The sequence below is a fragment of the Protopterus annectens genome, chromosome 5.part1 (genome assembly GCF_019279795.1).
Source record: "Protopterus annectens isolate FY-2018-M chromosome 5.part1, PAN1.0, whole genome shotgun sequence".
Taxonomy (NCBI): domain Eukaryota; kingdom Metazoa; phylum Chordata; order Ceratodontiformes; family Protopteridae; genus Protopterus; species Protopterus annectens.
Genome location: NC_056736.1, coordinates 358257880 through 358275776, shown reverse-complemented (window position 1 = coordinate 358275776; position 17897 = coordinate 358257880). Strand labels below are relative to the sequence as shown.

At 37.1% G+C, this 17897-nt stretch overlaps 1 protein-coding gene across 1 annotated transcript in view; it reads left to right on the top strand.

The window, feature by feature from the left end:
- Positions 1-17897, top strand: part of LOC122803422 — a 533519-nt gene that overhangs the window by 337788 nt on the left and 177834 nt on the right. The window contains exon 6 of the mRNA XM_044073034.1: positions 6863-7083. Within this exon, the coding sequence (XP_043928969.1) occupies positions 6863-7083 (221 nt within the window). The remainder of the gene's footprint in view (positions 1-6862; positions 7084-17897) is intronic.

Below are 17897 nucleotides of genomic sequence, written 5' to 3'. Positions count from 1 at the left end.
TTTGTGGTTCGGTCTAAGTTTTGGGGCCGAAAAGCATGGTATGCGGTATAACCTGGTAGTGCTGGGGTGCTCTCGGGAGCCTTGAACCAGGTTTCTGTTACTGCACAGATATCGATGTTCTCCATGCTAAGGAGAGTTTTGAGTGCATGCATCTTGAGGTTTAGACTTCTGGTGTTGAGTAGCATTACTCTTAGTTTCTTATCACTTGTGATACCTATGGAGGTGGGATTGTCTTTTGAGCCTTGCCTAAAAAAGGCACTATGGGGGTAGCAAGAGCCTTTGCCAATATCCGAAAGCCCAGGGGTGATAGGTGCAAGCCGTCCCTAGCGAAGCATCGTGGCTTGTCGAGCATGTCATCCCAGGCTGACAGGCATTGGATCCACTTTGAATGACACCAATACTTAAGCCAATTTTTGAAATTGATCATCTTGTCTTCATATTGTGGCATCATTCTTGGTGAGGGTAAGATGCTACTCAAGGTCAGGGTCATACCGGCCTGGGCTACATGCTCAGAGAGCTCCTCTATGTCTCTTTTCATGTAGTCCAGGGAGGTTCGTCTCAGGTCATTCACACCAGCATGGACAATGACTGAGTCATATTTGTACTTGCCTTGGAGTGACCTGAGTGCTTGTGTTATGTGGCGGATCCTAGCGCCCGACAGGCAGCTCACCGTGACCTTCTCCTTGTTCAGCCTGGTGAGCGGGATGTCAGTGTGCCTGATGATAGAGTCACCTATTACAAGTGTATCAGGTGTGTTGTTTAGCCTTAAGGGCTGTGACTGTTGACACACTGGCTTTGTGAGCTATGTGTTGCATGTGTTTTGTTTTGGGGTAGCGGTTGCTTGGGTGTCTGCTTTGGAGGTCTCTGCTGCTTAGGCAGATTTTTATTTAGAGCCTTCAAGTATGTTTTTGTGTGTTTATGTGTTTGGTTTGCTGTCGTGGTAGGTCTATGTAAGACTGGAATTGTAGTGAGTGTGGTTTCCTTTTCCTCCTGACTGGTTACGCCAGTACTGAGTTGAGAGAGCTTAGCCTCCAGTTTGGCTATATGGTTGCATCTCTCACATGTGTTGGAATTCGTTGGGAGGAGGAGAGGGTTGTCTGTGTACATGAGGCAGTTGTAACATTGCCTCAAGATTCCCAGATTCACCAGCTGGACCGGAGAGGAGATTGACAACTGACCTTTGGACATGCTAGAATAGTATTGGGAATTCCTTTATAACTGAAAAAAAGGGCCAATGGGGAACAAGGTACTCAGGGGGAGTTTGTGAGGGTGTAGAGCTTTTAATTTTTTAGTGCTGATCTATATAATTGCTTTAGTGAGCAAGTGCCAGGTAACTTAAATGCAATTTGCTACAGGTAACTTAAATGCAAAAACGACAAACAGTAACTTTCATTCAAGTGATACAAGGAAATAAGTACAGTAAGCAATGCAGATATCACTAGGGATCCACAGAAGCGCTGAAAAGCCGCGTTTTAGGTGGAATTAGCGTTTCAGGGAAATAACAAACAAACAAACAACAAGCATACAAACAAAGCTAGATTCAGCAGGCCTGGATCTAGTCTATGCTACAGCAAACAAGGTGTACCAATTTCAGTAAGAAACAGTTAAAATATGCAGGCACTATAAGCCTTTAACCAGAAATTCCCAGCTCAGAAGGGCAGAGTCCAGCCTCTCCTCCCACAAGAGTGCAGACCACGAACCTTCTTAATGTAAAATAGCTAGCCTGAAGCCCAAGTGCTTAAACCAGAACTAATACACTTTTAGAATAACAGACACTGAGCCCTCAATCAGCAGTTCCCAACTTAGAAGGATGTAAGCTACCTGTCCTGCCACCACAGTGCAGGCCACAAACCTTCCTAATGTAAAACAACTGGTCTGAAGCCCAAGTGCTTAATCCAAAAGACTTAGAATGATAGCTACACTTTAATCAAGTTACTACCAAGCAGTAATAAATACAATTGAATACTTTAAAGAATGCCTGGATTAGTGCTCAAGTTATACAAACAAAGCTAGATTCAGCAGGCCTGGATCTAGTCTATGCTACAGCAAACAAGGTGTACCAATTTCAGTAAGAAGCAGTTCAAATATGCAGGCACTATAAGCCTTTAACCAGAAATTCCCAGCTCAGAAGGGCAGAGTCCAGCCTCTCCTCCCACAAGAGTGCAGACCACGAACCCTCTTAATGTAAAATAACTTGCCTGAAGCCCAAGTGCTTTAACCAGAATTAATACACTTTTAGAATAACAGACACTGAGCCCTCAATCAGCAGTTCCCAACTTAGAAGGATGTAAGCTACCAGTCCTGCCACTACAGTGCAGACAACAAACCTTCTTAATGTAAAACAACTGGTCTGAAGCCCAAGTGCTTAAACTAAAAGGCTTAGAATGAGTTACACCAAGCAGTAATAAATACAACTGAGTACTTTGAAGATGACGCAAAAGCAAAATAAAGTAGGAAGAAACACAAATACAGTAAAAGCAGATACATTTTTTTTTGAGTGAGCAAATGAGATGGGCCCAGGAGGAGTATCCAAGTGCAAATTTACAAGAAGGGTGGGCAGTTTCAAAGCCACCAAGATTAACACCAAGACAAAAACAAGGAGGGTGGGTGAAAAAACAGTCAACTTCCAGCTAGATATTGCTCAATGCAACACAAACAAATTACTTTAAATTGTGTATTATTTGATAAAAGTGCAGATAAAAATCTACTTAACTCCACTCATGTAGGTCTCAGTTGGCCAAAGCTCACAGTTTAAACAGAAAACAATTCACTGTACCACTTGTATAAGACAGAAACCGAATAACAATGAGGTAAACTACCCCCACTTATCACTGGCTATGCAGGTTTTTTAACAAGCCTTAACTGAAAATACCACTTGTATAAGACCTACTGAAAAAACAGTCAACTTCCAGCTAGATATTGCTCAATGCAACACAAACAAATTACTTTAAATCGTGTATTATTTGATAAAAGTGCAGATAAAAATCTACTTAACTCCACTCATGTAGGACTCAGTTGGCCAAAACTCACAGTTTAAACAGAAAACAATTCACTGTACCACTTGTATAAGACAGAAACCGAATAACAATGAGGTAAACTACCCCCACTTATCACTGGCTATGCAGGTTTTAACAAGCCTTAACTGAAAATACCACTTGTATAAGACCTACTGAAAAAACAGTCAACTTCCAGCTAGATATTGCTCAATGCAACACAAACAAATTACTTTAAATTGTGTATTATTTGATAAAAGTGCAGATAAAAATCTACTTAACTCCATTCATGTAGGTCTCAGTTGGCCAATGCTCACAGTTTAAACAGAAAACAATTCACTGTACCACTTGTATAAGACAGAAACCGAATAACAATGAGGTAAACTACCCCACTTATCACTGGCTATGCAGGTTTTTTAACAAGCCTTAAATGAAAATACCACTTGTCTAAGACCTACTTAAAAAAAATCAACTTCCAGCTAGATATTGCTCAATGCAACACAAACAAATTACTTTAAATCGTGTATTATTTGATAAAAGTGCAGATAAAAATCTACTTAACTCCACTCATGTAGGACTCAGTTGGCCAAAACTCACAGTTTAAACAGAAAACAATTCACTGTACCACTTGTATAAGACAGAAACCGAATAACAATGAGGTAAACTACCCCCACTTATCACTGGCTATGCAGGTTTTTTAACAAGCCTTAACTGAAAATACCACTTGTATAAGACCTACTGAAAAAACAGTCAACTTCCAGCTAGATATTGCTCAATGCAACACAAACAAATTACTTTAAATTGTGTATTATTTGATAAAAGTGCAGATAAAAATCTACTTAACTCCATTCATGTAGGTCTCAGTTGGCCAATGCTCACAGTTTAAACAGAAAACAATTCACTGTACCACTTGTATAAGACAGAAACCGAATAACAATGAGGTAAACTACCCCCACTTATCACTGGCTATGCAGGTTTTTTAACAAGCCTTAACTGAAAATACCACTTGTATAAGACCTACTGAAAAAACAGTCAACTTCCAGCTAGATATTGCTCAATGCAACACAAACAAATTACTTTAAATTGTGTATTATTTGATAAAAGTGCAGATAAAAATCTACTTAACTCCATTCATGTAGGTCTCAGTTGGCCAATGCTCACAGTTTAAACAGAAAACAATTCACTGTACCACTTGTATAAGACAGAAACCAAATAACAATGAGGTAAACTACCCCACTTATCACTGGCTATGCAGGTTTTTAACAAGCCTTAACTGAAAATACCACTTGTATAAGACCTACTGAAAAAACAGTCAACTTCCAGCTAGATATTGCTCAATGCAACACAAACAAATTACTTTAAATCATGTATTATTTGATAAAAGTGCAGATAAAAATCTACTTAACTCCACTCATGTAGGTCTCAGTTGGCCAAAGCTCACAGTTTAAACAGAAAACAATTCACTGTACCACTTGTATAAGACAGAAACCGAATAACAATGAGGTAAACTACCCCCACTTATCACTGGCTATGCAGGTTTTTTAACAAGCCTTAACTGAAAATACCACTTGTATAAGACCTACTGAAAAAACAGTCAATGTCCAGCTAGATATTGCTCAATGCAACACAAACAAATTACTTTAAATCGTGTATTATTTGATAAAAGTGCAGATAAAAATCTACTTAACTCCACTCATGTAGGTCTCAGTTGGCCAAAGCTCACAGTTTAAACAGAAAACAATTCACTGTACCACTTGTATAAGACAGAAACCGAATAACAATGAGATAAACTACCCCCACTTATCACTGGCTATGCAGGTTTTTTAACAAGCCTTAACTGAAAATACCACTTGTATAAGACCTACTGAAAAAACAGTCAACTTCCAGCTAGATATTGCTCAATGCAACACAAACAAATTACTTTAAATCGTGTATTATTTGATAAAAGTGCAGATAAAAATCTACTTAACTCCACTCATGTAGGTCTCAGTTGGCCAAAGCTCACAGTTTAAACAGAAAACAATTCACTGTACCACTTGTATAAGACAGAAACCGAATAACAATGAGGTAAACTACCCTCACTTATCACTGGCTATGCAGGTTTTTTAACAAGCCTTAACTGAAAATACCACTTGTATAGGACCTACTGAAAAAACAGTCAACTTCCAGCTAGATATTGCTCAATGCAACACAAACAAATTACTTTAAATCGTGTATTATTTGATAAAAGTGCAGATAAAAATCTACTTAACTCCACTCATGTAGGTCTCAGTTGGCCAAAGCTCACAGTTTAAACAGAAAACAATTCACTGTACCACTTGTATAAGACAGAAACCGAATAACAATGAGGTAAACTACCCCACTTATCACTGGCTATGCAGGTTTTTAACAAGCCTTAACTGAAAATACCACTTGTATAAGACCTACTGAAAAAACAGTCAACTTCCAGCTAGATATTGCTCAGTGCAACACAAACAAATTACTTTAAATCGTGTATTATTTGATAAAAGTGCAGATAGAATCTACTTAACTCCACTCATGTAGGTCTCAGTTGGCCAAAGCTCACAGTTTAAACAGAAAACAATTCACTGTACAACTTGTATAATACAGAAACCGAATAACAATGAGGTAAACTACCCCCACTTATCACTGGCTATGCAGGTTTTTTAACAAGCCTTAACTGAAAATACCACTTGTATAAGACCTACTGAAAAAACAGTCAACTTCCAGCTAGATATTGCTCAATGCAACACAAACAAATTACTTTAAATCGTGTATTATTTGATAAAAGTGCAGATAAAAATCTACTTAACTCCACTCATGTAGGTCTCAGTTGGCCAAAGCTCAGGGAATGATGGGCAATGGGAAAATACTATAGAGAAAGAAGTTCAAATTCATACTTCTTAGACTGCTTAAAAACTAAGCAGTGATGCAATTAAATAAATTCAAAAATTACCGTACAAAATGTTTGAAACACACAAGAGTCAATGAGGCAAATAAATACAGTTCCAAATGAAGGAAATGGGTTTTTATGGAACGTCTTGAAATCACTGAGTGGTGGGTCCTCCTGAAGCCAAATCACTGCATTGTGGAGTCTTCTCGAGCTGAGTCAGTCAAAGGTGGAGTCCTCTGGAGCCACAGTCACTGAGTGATAGAGCATTCTGGAGCTGCATCATTTAACAGTGTGGCCTCACAATGCAGAGACAATGATGGGACCTCATGGACCTGAGTCACTGAATTGTGAGGCCTCCTAAAGCTGAAATGTACTTTTGATTAAAAATTTTATTTAAATTTTACCAGTGCTGATGCAATAGGTACACATATATCTGCTCAAAAACAACACTGATCACCTAAGTCAACCACCTACAAATAAAATGGATTCATTTTGGAAAGACAAAAGTAAAAAAAAAATAATAAAAATCAAATAAAATGCTAACTGCGGTTAGCCATTTAGTAAACAGCATAGCTGCAAAACAGATCTGATCTTAATTATGTAAATTACAAAAAATACATTTAAAAAATGAACTATGAAACTGACATGACATAACAAAACTCTCTCTAAACACCGAAATACATTAGATAACTGATCTGTCACTTCAAAAGTAGATTAAAATGTACCTGGGAACTAGACTTTAAATCCCTTCACAGGGCGTTATATTCATTTTAACTTATGTAAAATACCTAGAAACTTATAAAGTCAAAAGGAAATACTTTTTAACATAAATTAACAGAGAAAATAGATTAATGGAATTTATGGGGGCTTGGTTTTTTAGAGAGATCAGAGAGAGAGAGAGAGAGAGAGTAAGCAGTTGAATTACTTGCTGTTTCTGAATGCTAGAAAAATGTTACTGTGCATTTTTATTTTGTAGCATTACATTTCCGGGTAAAGGGCACTACCAATGTTCGGTGACAGGCCTCAGATGGAAAACTAAGACAGCGACCACCCTTCACTACAGGTATCGCTCATGGCATTATTGTGCTCCTGATCTGGCTGCGAGAGGGTGGAGCCCTGCAAGTCCACTGTTTGACTTCACATCCACAAATGGAGCAATAGCTTCTGTTCAGATCCCTCATTTTCTGTGCATGAAAGGTATGTTAATGTTAAGATAGTAAATCCTCTTTTGTAACAGTCTTGTAGCTGGTTATTACTGATGGGTATATCCTCCATTAAAACTTCAAATGATCCAGATGTTATGCTAATAATTTAATCCTGGTAATGCCTCAGAATTCTTAGCACTTGAGAACAAACAGTGGTTAAGCAATCTGCTATTTATTGTTTGGATAATCACACTGTAGTTATTTACTTACTTACTGGGCAGTTGGCTTGATTCCTGTGGACTTTTTTCACCAATGGCCTGAGCCACTGGAGCAATGATAAAGACTGAGACTGTAAGCATGTGTGGCTTAGAATGACCAGTCAACCTAATCATTAATCATTTTGGAGGTGTGAGGAAATTGAAGTATCTAGGAGATATCTCTCATGACTGCCTGAAGAAAAATACAAACTTTATTCAGAAAGTAAGCTGGAGTCAGGACTGAACATCCACTTGGGAGTTGTCAGCAAGAGCAGCTAATGTACCGTGGTAACCACAAAAAGTGCATGGTATCCTCTCTTTTACAGTTTCGCACAACTATACCACACAGGTCCTACCAAAGATCCGACAACTAAACCACACATGTTCCACCAAAGAGTTAGTCTAGTACAGGTTTTAGGCAGTGTAGTGCTAGACCATAGACTCTAGACTCGTAGACTCTACACTATGCTGTCCTGAACTCATCATTATTTTGCATTTTTCTATTGCTCGGGAATGTGGTTTAGTTCAACAAGCATGAGTACATTATCCATGGCAGCATGTGACCATAAAAATAATCTGCTTTGGAGAATTGCATCAGTTGAAAGTTTAACATTTTCCTATAAATTTCCATACTAACAGGATTTTCTTCCTACATCTAATACTCTTTAGGATATCATAGGAGGAGTCTTAGAATTGCCCAAGAGTATATGGAAATGTATAGCTGTTTTTCTGTGTTTATATATTGGATGCAGTTTTGTCATTATAGCGATAATGGGTTTAGGGAGTAAAAGCTTGGTGAAAGTTAAATTTTGGTGGCAGATAAATTGCATATCCTTCTTAACATCTGACATAATTTATCTTTCCACTCATATGAATTCAGTTATGTTTTTCCGGTGGATTATTGAAGTCTGTCACTCTTTTTGAACATCATATCTATCACAGAATAATCTGCTGATCAACCGTTGCCCTTTTGTGAAAGCAAAGCTTTATACCTGCTAAACCCACCATACAGTGTCTTCAGATTACATCATCTTGCTCTTAAACATCTAGTTTTTTTAAAGATTGCGTTCATATTGTCTTAGTGGAGGCCATTATAGTTTATATCTTTTATGTCCATTCTTTGTTTTTCTTCTTCAAAACTATACATCTTATGCTTTTTCCATCTCTCTCTCTAACTTATAAGATGGGCAAAAAAATATAATAAACCTCATTGTAGTGTGAATTTTCCAAAGGGGTACATTTCCGTATAAGGGGAGTATATTTAGCAACAAGGCTGTCTAATTATCACACTAAAACCGTGGGGCAAAATAAATAAATAAATACAACACCAGTTTCCTTACTCAATAATGTAGCTACATCACCTCTTCTAATGAATCTTATTGAAGGTAAATGGTGTTATGGCATCTGTTCACATACTCCTACTGTATCTCCTATAACAAAACACACAATTAACTTCAAAAGTCATATTCAAGTATGGCAACTTGGTCACTAATTCCTCTCATAGGCAAGACAAATCAATTGATACACTTAGGAAACATTTTTGTTTCTCATCCATGCAAAGCACGTCTTCCTGCATTCCAACATGATTGCTCAGCCAATAACTTTTACATATTCTTCATAGTGTTGGGCAATTTGTGCAGGTGTTGTAAGCCTGTTTTTTTATATACATCATTTACTGCTCTAATGTAACCAAGCAGTGAGGCTCAGTTAAATTTTTAATACCTAGTATTTCCAATTGCAACCAGTCATTGATGTTTTATGGCTATCAAATGGTTGTCAACTATTTCAGAACACAGGTACAAAATAATAAACAAAAAGAAAAAAATCATCTATCCTTTGATATAAAATAACAGCGAAAAGCTAAAGCAGAAATAAATAATACCAACACAATTTTTATGTATAAACATTTATACTGGTAATGAAATTACAGGTCTCCATGCTCTGGAGAAGCTGAGACTCTCATGATGAACATAAAAATACACTGTGCATTTACAACTGCGTAAAGAACATTATGATGAATTAAAAGAGCTAAAACTCCTAACACCCACCTGCTTTCACCTACTTAATGTACTTTATGGGAGGGGGAGCTTTTTCTTATTATTACACATAAGTCATTGAACAAGTAAGCAGCCTACATATACATTTTATTTAATTTCATCCTGACTCTTTCAGATATACACTTTTTCATTTATTTAATAACTTAAAATAAAACAATGCACATTTTAGGCATTTACAAAAATACTATGAAGTACAAACTGATATTCTGTGTATGATTGTAGTGTGCATCTTAAAATATCCAGTACAACATACTGGAACACTTTTAAGCAAACGGTTATTTAATCAACTGCCCAGAACTTCGGAAAACAGAGTTCTGAAACATTTAGTTTGGCCAGCACTGACATATGTGACTTAATAAGTCATGTAAGCTAGTGTTAATGGCACCTTACAATGCAGAATAGGAGAATTTCCCTTTTCTGCACTAAAGTACAGTCTCGGAGTTGGTATATTTAAGTAGGGGGTGTGGGGGCATTAAAGTATGGTTTCCCTTTTTTTTCTTCTCTTATTGTGTGTAAGTACCATGATATTAGTTGGTTTCGTGTACTGTAGCAGTTTGGAGGGGTAGGTGGCCAAATGAAACTTTTCGGGATTGTGTCAATGGATTTTCTGAGCGGTCGGTTAAATAAACTTTTGCTTAAAAGTGTTTGAGTATGTTGTACTCAACATTTTAAGCATTCGTTTATTTAACATAGACTCTGTTCAGACACAGGGCACTTATCAAAAACAAAAAAAAAAAAAAAAAAAGAGTAAAGAATTTCCCCAGTTCCCTGACAGATTTCCTATAGTCAGTATGAGTACCATCAGGATCTCTCTCCTGAAAAGAGTCTGTTGGCCTAGTGGAACTAGCACAGCCAACAAAAGGGTGAATAAAATAATAAATACAAACTGTATTAAAAACATTCTTGTAGAGAAATCCTATATATAATAGATAAAAACTACAAAAAACATACCCAGAGTTAATGCATTCTCCATGAGTAGTAATATATATTGGTCCTGAGCATACCTCAGAGCAGTCTGTTGTTCCCCAGTAACACCAATCCCATTAGGTATTATTACCTACTTATACTAAAGTGATATTTTTCTCTTTCTGAAGTACGTGTTTCACGTTTAAAGTACTGTAGTCAGCAGTTTTAGAGATGTACTAGGTGAGGCAGCAAAAGTTAAATCTTATAAGCCATATAAGAATAATTATGTGACTCTCTGTAATAGCTAAAAGAATGGCAACGTGTTGCCAAAATTGATAGATATGGATCCATGTGGAGGGGCGGCAACGAATTGACAACATTAATAGAACAATGATAATCCAGAAGGAAGCATAGTGTAAGAAAATACCACTCAACAGAGTAAACTGGGATTTTATGAGTAGGGCAATGGAAGCATTTGCATTCCCTGATACAATAATAAGGTTAATTAGGAGGATATATGAATGATCAGAGGCAAAAATCAAACTAGAAGGGTTTCTTTCTGTCAACTTGTGTCTGAAAAGAGGAACTAGGCAGGGGTGTCTTCTTTTCCCTTTGTTATTGTTTTATATTTCAAGCCATTGGCAAAGAAAATAAGGTACTCAGAAATTCAACAATATAATTGGTATGGTAATCACCAAAAGTTTGCTTTATTTGCAGATAATATTTTCTACCTGATTAAATCAGAAAAGGACATTTCAGTGTTGTGGAATATCTTGAGATAGTTTCAAGTTTTTTTCAGGATATAAAATTAATGAAGGTGTAACAAAGTTACAAATTATGTACCCACACATGAATTGCTCCAGCAATACCCATATTTATGGAAACATGATAAAGTGAAATATTTAAGAGTATGGATTAAAAAGGATTCTGTTATGGCAGCAAACGATATGTGGGAAGAGACTAAACAAAAGATAATACAAAAAACTCAGAAACTGGAAGCTGTTGTTTATGGATATAGATTGCAAGATATAAGTGGTGAAAATATTTTAGTTTCTTTAGTTTTATATGCCAGTCAGGCATATCTTTATCAACCAGAGGAAAAGTTGAGGACAATAATTACTAAAGAGTTGAAGGAATTTATGTGTGAGGGGAAGAGGCCAAGGGTCAAGAGGGATAGGTTGATCCTTCCAACAGATAAAGGTGGTTTAGGGTAACCTGATTTGAAGGGAAATTTCAGACCTTCACAGTTAAGGGTCATATGATTAACAGAGGCAGAAAGCTATAATTTGAAGTGGAAAGGGGATGATGATGAAGTGGGGGAGATTCAAGAAATAAAGAGAGAGTTTTTTGGATGCAGATCCTTAAGGAGAATAATAGCCATATAGAGTATTATATTCATAAAGTAGCTGAAAGTATTCTAAGAACTAAGCCAATACAAGAATGGAAGAAGGAGATTTTGCCAATAGGGATGGCTGCAAGTAGGGGTTTAGAAAATAGGCAACAGGGCCTCAAATTTACTGGAGAAACCTGACAAAGGATCCTAGATATCGGAAGCAAATAACTCAAGCAGGAAAGGTAATAGAGTGGGATGAGACCAAGAAGACATTTGGTTTGCAGGCTAAAGACTGTCTCCCCATTGGGGATTGATAGAGTATAGGCAAAGAGAAACTGATGGTGGAATCCTAAGTGAAAGACCTGGTAGAGTTTTTAGTTGAATCTTCTGTTAAAAAAATGAATAATTAGTAGGACATATAAAATATTGTTTGACAACTATAGGAATAAATCAGAGGAGGGTTGAAAAGATTTGAAAACATGATTGGCTAAGCAATTCACAATGAAACAATAGGAGTACCTATGTATGGCTCCCAAGTATGCAACAAAGTCTAGAAAATTTAGGATTTTTGCTTGAAAGTAAGACATTCTCATCGACCTCAGTAATGAGCTAAGTTTTATGAAGTAGTTTAATAAGCTAACTTTTTTAAATATTTTCATAATTGATGTGTTAAATTTGAAATATAGGCACTTATACTTTAAAAATTAATTCAGAGCTTTTGGCTAGAGCTATTAAATATGTGTGTTTTCTTGACATGATAAATATATATGTACATTGATTTCTTTTTTGTATTATAGTTTAGTATGATAAGATTATCTGTGACCTGTAAGTTTACAGATTTCTTTATCTCTTCAGGTCCCACTCTGTAATATTTATTTAGAGATCTAATTATAATATTGTTGAATGAGTGAATAATTTAGGAATATTCAATGGGCAATGTATACTACTATTATATAAATAAGTAAGTAGTATACTATTTGTTAGATTATTAAACTTGTATATAGTAATGGAGAGAATAGTTTTAAATGGCAAAATATATAACTAAATTAATAGTGTCTTATTATTTTGACCTATATATAATATTATATTAATTATTTATAAGTCATAGTAGCTTTTGGCTAGTTTTTTTAGATGAACATTTAGTTGAAAGGTGATACAGTGGAAACAGAATTGCTGTGCTTCCTGTTTAGTTATATAATTGACTTTTCAGATGATTAAAGTTTGATCTGTAGCAGAAATGTCATTGAGGCTGATATCCATGTATGACTAGCTTTTGTTAGATCTGAAAACAAAAGACATGAAAACACTGAAGTCAGAAACAGACTTTCAGTGAATATGCAATTGCACCTGGAGGTGAACTATACTTGAGAAATTAGTTATTGTCCTAAACGGAACCTTTCATAACTGAGTTGTTCAGGAGCGATATTGTATACTCTGGTAATTGGAAATAGTCTCTCTGTGACTAAACATGTCAATCATGTTAGAACGGGTTGCACTGAGAATTACAGACCTCATGAATATGAAAAGTGAAGATTTTTTAAGCAGCTCTGAAATTACAGCAGGTTAGCTAGCTGAGACATCTGATAGACCTGTGGAAGGTGTGGTTAAGAAATCCATTCATGTACCTTTTGTGGTGATGGAAACCTTTGAAGAACCCTTATCTGCTTCCATGGTGACAAAACCCAAACAGTTTTTCTTCAGATTTGCCTGTTGTCCCCTACCTAAATATTTAGATAATGAAAGGAGCCCAACCATTTGACTAAACAGCTGTGATGGGTAGTGGTAAAATCTTCATTTCTTTGATAATAGCAAGAATGTGTTCACTGAAAGGCAGAGTTGCTGAAAAAATGCAAGAATGTGCTGCTCATTGAAAGATGGAGTTATTGAAAAAAGTGAAAACCACCATTTTGCAGTGGGCAAACCCCCTCCACCCCTTATGAGGTCACAGTCCCCCATACCTCCACTAACTTACATATAGTAATTCTGAGTTTGCACAAAACTGGGGAAGAAGTGAAACTACCTACTTCTGTGATATTGCTGCTAATGTATGCCTCCTTTGATGTGCATGTTATTCTATGACTTTGAGTGAAATAACATGCACTTGATAAAAAAGCACTTCAACAACAACAAAAAGAACAATGCAGGGATTCACGTGCACACACACATACACACATACACACACACACATATATATATATATATATATATATATATATATATATATATATATACACATACATAGAGGTATATAAAATGTACACACACAATTAGTTTGTGTGAAGAAGTATGCCAATTAGTATATATAACATACTTTCATTTTCAATACAGAGCTTTTGGCACTGAGTTTAACAAATGCCAAAGAATATTTTTTCCATAACACCACTGTTTATAACATGCAGACTTTTAGAAACATTAGCAAAGCTTTTTATAAACACACAAAACAGTAATTAAACACTGTTGTTTACTAAAAAACATCCCTTCTCCAAACAAAACAAAATACAAGTGTGTGCACTGTGACCACTTACTGAAAACATCAAATACATAAATTCAGCAAACCAAGTGTTTGCAGCAGTTTACATTCACTACCAAACTGCAAACTGTAGAGTTAACAGCAAAATGAATGGTTTCCATTAGTAGCCAGATGGCATCCCCTACCACCGCCTCTGCCGGCCAGCTCCTCTCCACAATCAGTTTGTGTGCAAAATGCCTTCTCAGTTTCATCATAAATCATAACTTCACCTGCCTGTGTTCTCCACCCCTTCAGAGAATATAACAGCTACCTGTGACTTGGAAAAGAAGGGGGGATGGGGAAAAGAGACTACAAAAAGGCACTCACACAACCGTGGTACAGAAGAATGAAAAAGCATAATTAAAAATCAAAATTAAACATTCTTACCAAAGGGGTGAGATGGGTGGGTAAACTTTGTGGCAGCCAATCATTTGAGTGATCTGCTCACACTTGATGTCAAGGATGAGGCAACTAGTACCTCCCCTTCTGAAGTCAGTCTGGTCCTATTTGCAATAGCATTTGCTTAGGCAAATACTCTATTATCAACTAAGAGACCTCCCTTCCCCAAACAAAACCAAATACAAGTGTATGCATTGTGGCTATTTGTTGAAAACATAAATTTAACAAAGCAACTCTGTAACAATTTAAATTCAAATGCCAAATAGCAAACTGTATGGATAACACCTAAATGAACTGTTTCCATTAATAGCTGTTTGGCATATGCTTACCCCCTGTGTTGGGCAGCTTCTTCCAACAACCAAGTGGTGCACACATTGCTTCTTCAGCTCCAGCATGAATCAAGACTTCACCTGCCCAGGTTCTACAAGTGGGGGTGAGGGGAGGCCACAAAAAAGACACTTGCCCACCGGCATGTTTTACATGCTGTTCCACCCCTTTTATAAACCTAGGAAATATGTTAAGACTCTACCAATGAATTCCTGATTTTTTTATTATAATATATCCTGAACATGAAAAGGTAGCTGCACGTTAAACAACTCCCAATCCAAGTTGTTGAAGTGAATGCTGTTAGTATGACTGAAATCTGGATCTGGTTTCCCCAGTTCGTTGTGATCAATTACAAAGATACCAGTCTGTTTCGATGCTGTGGCTACTCTACAATTCAAAAATTACTGAGCAGTTTCAGTAGCTATAGTTTGCAGGCACTGCTCCATATTAATCTTGGAGTGATGGAAGGCCAACATACATATTTAAATGTGAACTTTTAGCATAAAATGGCAAAGTCAGACAAGATTTTACTAAGAAGAATGCATCTTGGTATGTAACACAGATTGTTGCCACCCAAATGAATTATTAGTGAATCAGATACTCTGTTGAAGGTAAGTGAACTCTTGATGAATGGTAACAAGTGAAGCCACAATAAACTTAGGTACACTAGCCATGCCCCTGCCCATTGGACAGGTCTATAGGATGCTCTGGAGAGTACTCTGCAGATGAAAGAGTGGACTATGATCATCAGCAGGTGTGAACCTACACTGAAAAGAATAAGTACAATCATCTAATGTATCTGAGAAAAACATTTGATTTCCATTTTCTTGTACATTTTATCAGCTCCACAGAATACCCATCCCTAGCTAACTCCGGTATTGTCCATATTCTAAAGTCGTGACAATTATAGCCTTCATGGGTGATGCCCTGGCAAACTAGAGCCCATTTCAGCATGGCATTGGCAGCTGAGGGGCTCCAAAGGCTGATGATTTGCCTGGCATATAGGGCATTGTCAGACCCCACTCTGATGGACCTCCTTCATATCCACAAATCAAACAGCACCAGAATTACCCATTCTAAAGACTTAAACCTTGCCTGTGATATAAATAGGACCTGCTGGAAAGATAGGTATGTATTCCAGAGACTACCCTGTCTATGGAACAGACACCCCATCCTTGTGAAGCAGAGTTCCTCCCTAATCCAATTCAAGTGCAACTTGGGCAATTGGATGGGAAACCGGAAATTCATACTTGGTTTGGCACCTATGTTTCTAATGGACACTGGTAACCTGTAAATGGTTCATCTCCCAGGCCCATGCTTATACTTATCAAGGGTAGTTGTCAGAGATTTGGGATGCATGGCTAGGCTTAAAAAGGCCCTGGTGTTCTTTAGCCTAGTAAACACCTATGATCCTATGAACCTATTTGGTTGCAGGAATACCACATACTGGAGAGAATATTTGTCCAAATGTTCTGATTTCCATAAATAAATTTGATGGCCAGCTTTGATTTGATCTGTTTTCAATTTTCCTAACCATACTAACACATATAACTGTTACTACCACATCAACCCATCATAGTACCCAGAGTAACTCACTGGAGTACAGCCAGGTGAATAACATAGCCCATAATACCAGTGAATGGAAATCCCTAATTGACTTCATTACCCCTTTTATTACAGCCACTAGCAACTGAGCTCCTCTGGGCTTCCTTCATTCTCTATGGATGGCATTCATGTGGCTCCATTCTTTCCATAATTTAGTGACTACAGTGATAAGCCAAACTGGGCAGGTCTAAGCATCTTGCCAATCAGCCTAAAGCTTTCATTTGTATTTGTAGAGAGCTGGGGGAGTCTTGTAGGATGCACCTATGTATGACTATAGAGAATCACAATATCCAGTGCCCAGCATCTATCTTTAACTGGTAAATTCAAATGAAAAGTTTTCAATTTAGATATGTCAAAAGCTTAAGATCTCCTGGTGTTTGCAGCCCATGAATTGCCCAATAAAGTCAACATTATTATTCTCCAAGAAGCCATTTTTGGTGTGGAAAGCTGGTGAGTCTGTAGAGCCAGTGAATGAAACCTGGAAATCTGTAGTCATGATGGGCTGTCAGCTATGGCATTACTCACAACAGGTACATGTTTAGCAGGGAATGTTAGATTGATATTTAAACTGAACAATACTAGCAACCTCAAGACAGACTGGACTCTGATTGGGAGGATCTACTTAGTAGGATCTGAAACATGGCTTCATTATCAGAATGAAAAATAATTGTTTTGTCCTTAAACTTATCTTGCCAAATATAAAGTACTGCCCAGTCAGGGAGGATTTCCAAAACTGTGATGTCTTTCCTGACCCACTTAGGCCAAACTAAATTAACCCAGGAAAGTTTTCCACAGACGTAGATCATCTTTTACTTTTTTTTTGGGATTCACACTCACTGATGTTTATTCCACCCTCCTTTTAATAAATTAGCTAAGGATATTGTAAATGTTCTACTGGGGGAATTGCTATGCAGGTAAAGTGAAGTAAATCCATAAGAGAAATGATCTGAATCGCTCTAACTTTGGAACCTACTGAAAATTCATTGGGCAGTCTGAATGCTTGCCTAACAATATCAGTTTCTAAACCTAGAAATGTTATGCAGCAACTCAGACCTTCCATATCATCCTTATCCAATGGGACCCCCAGGTGATTCATGCATCAATGAAAATGTTCATGCCTCCTCTGGCACCTTGCTTACCTTCCCTGATGATGAAGAAGTCATTGATTTAATGAACTGCAGCCTGGTTGTTGGCCTTTTGCTGCCAACTCCACTGATAAGCTGTGCTAAAAGACTCAACAATAGCACAGGCAGTGGAAAACCCACATTAGCATGGCCATGTTGAAATAAAAATTACCTTGAAAGTACAAGCTGAGCCTTGGCTAATCTTGTTTTTAAATGGGTAACAAAAGAAAAGCTAATTTAATATCAAGCCTACCCAGCCAAGGCTTGCTAAACTTCCTAATAATAACTGCTGCATCATCCAGAGTGGCATATTTTACTTGTGTCATCCTTCAAAATAAAGTCATTAAGT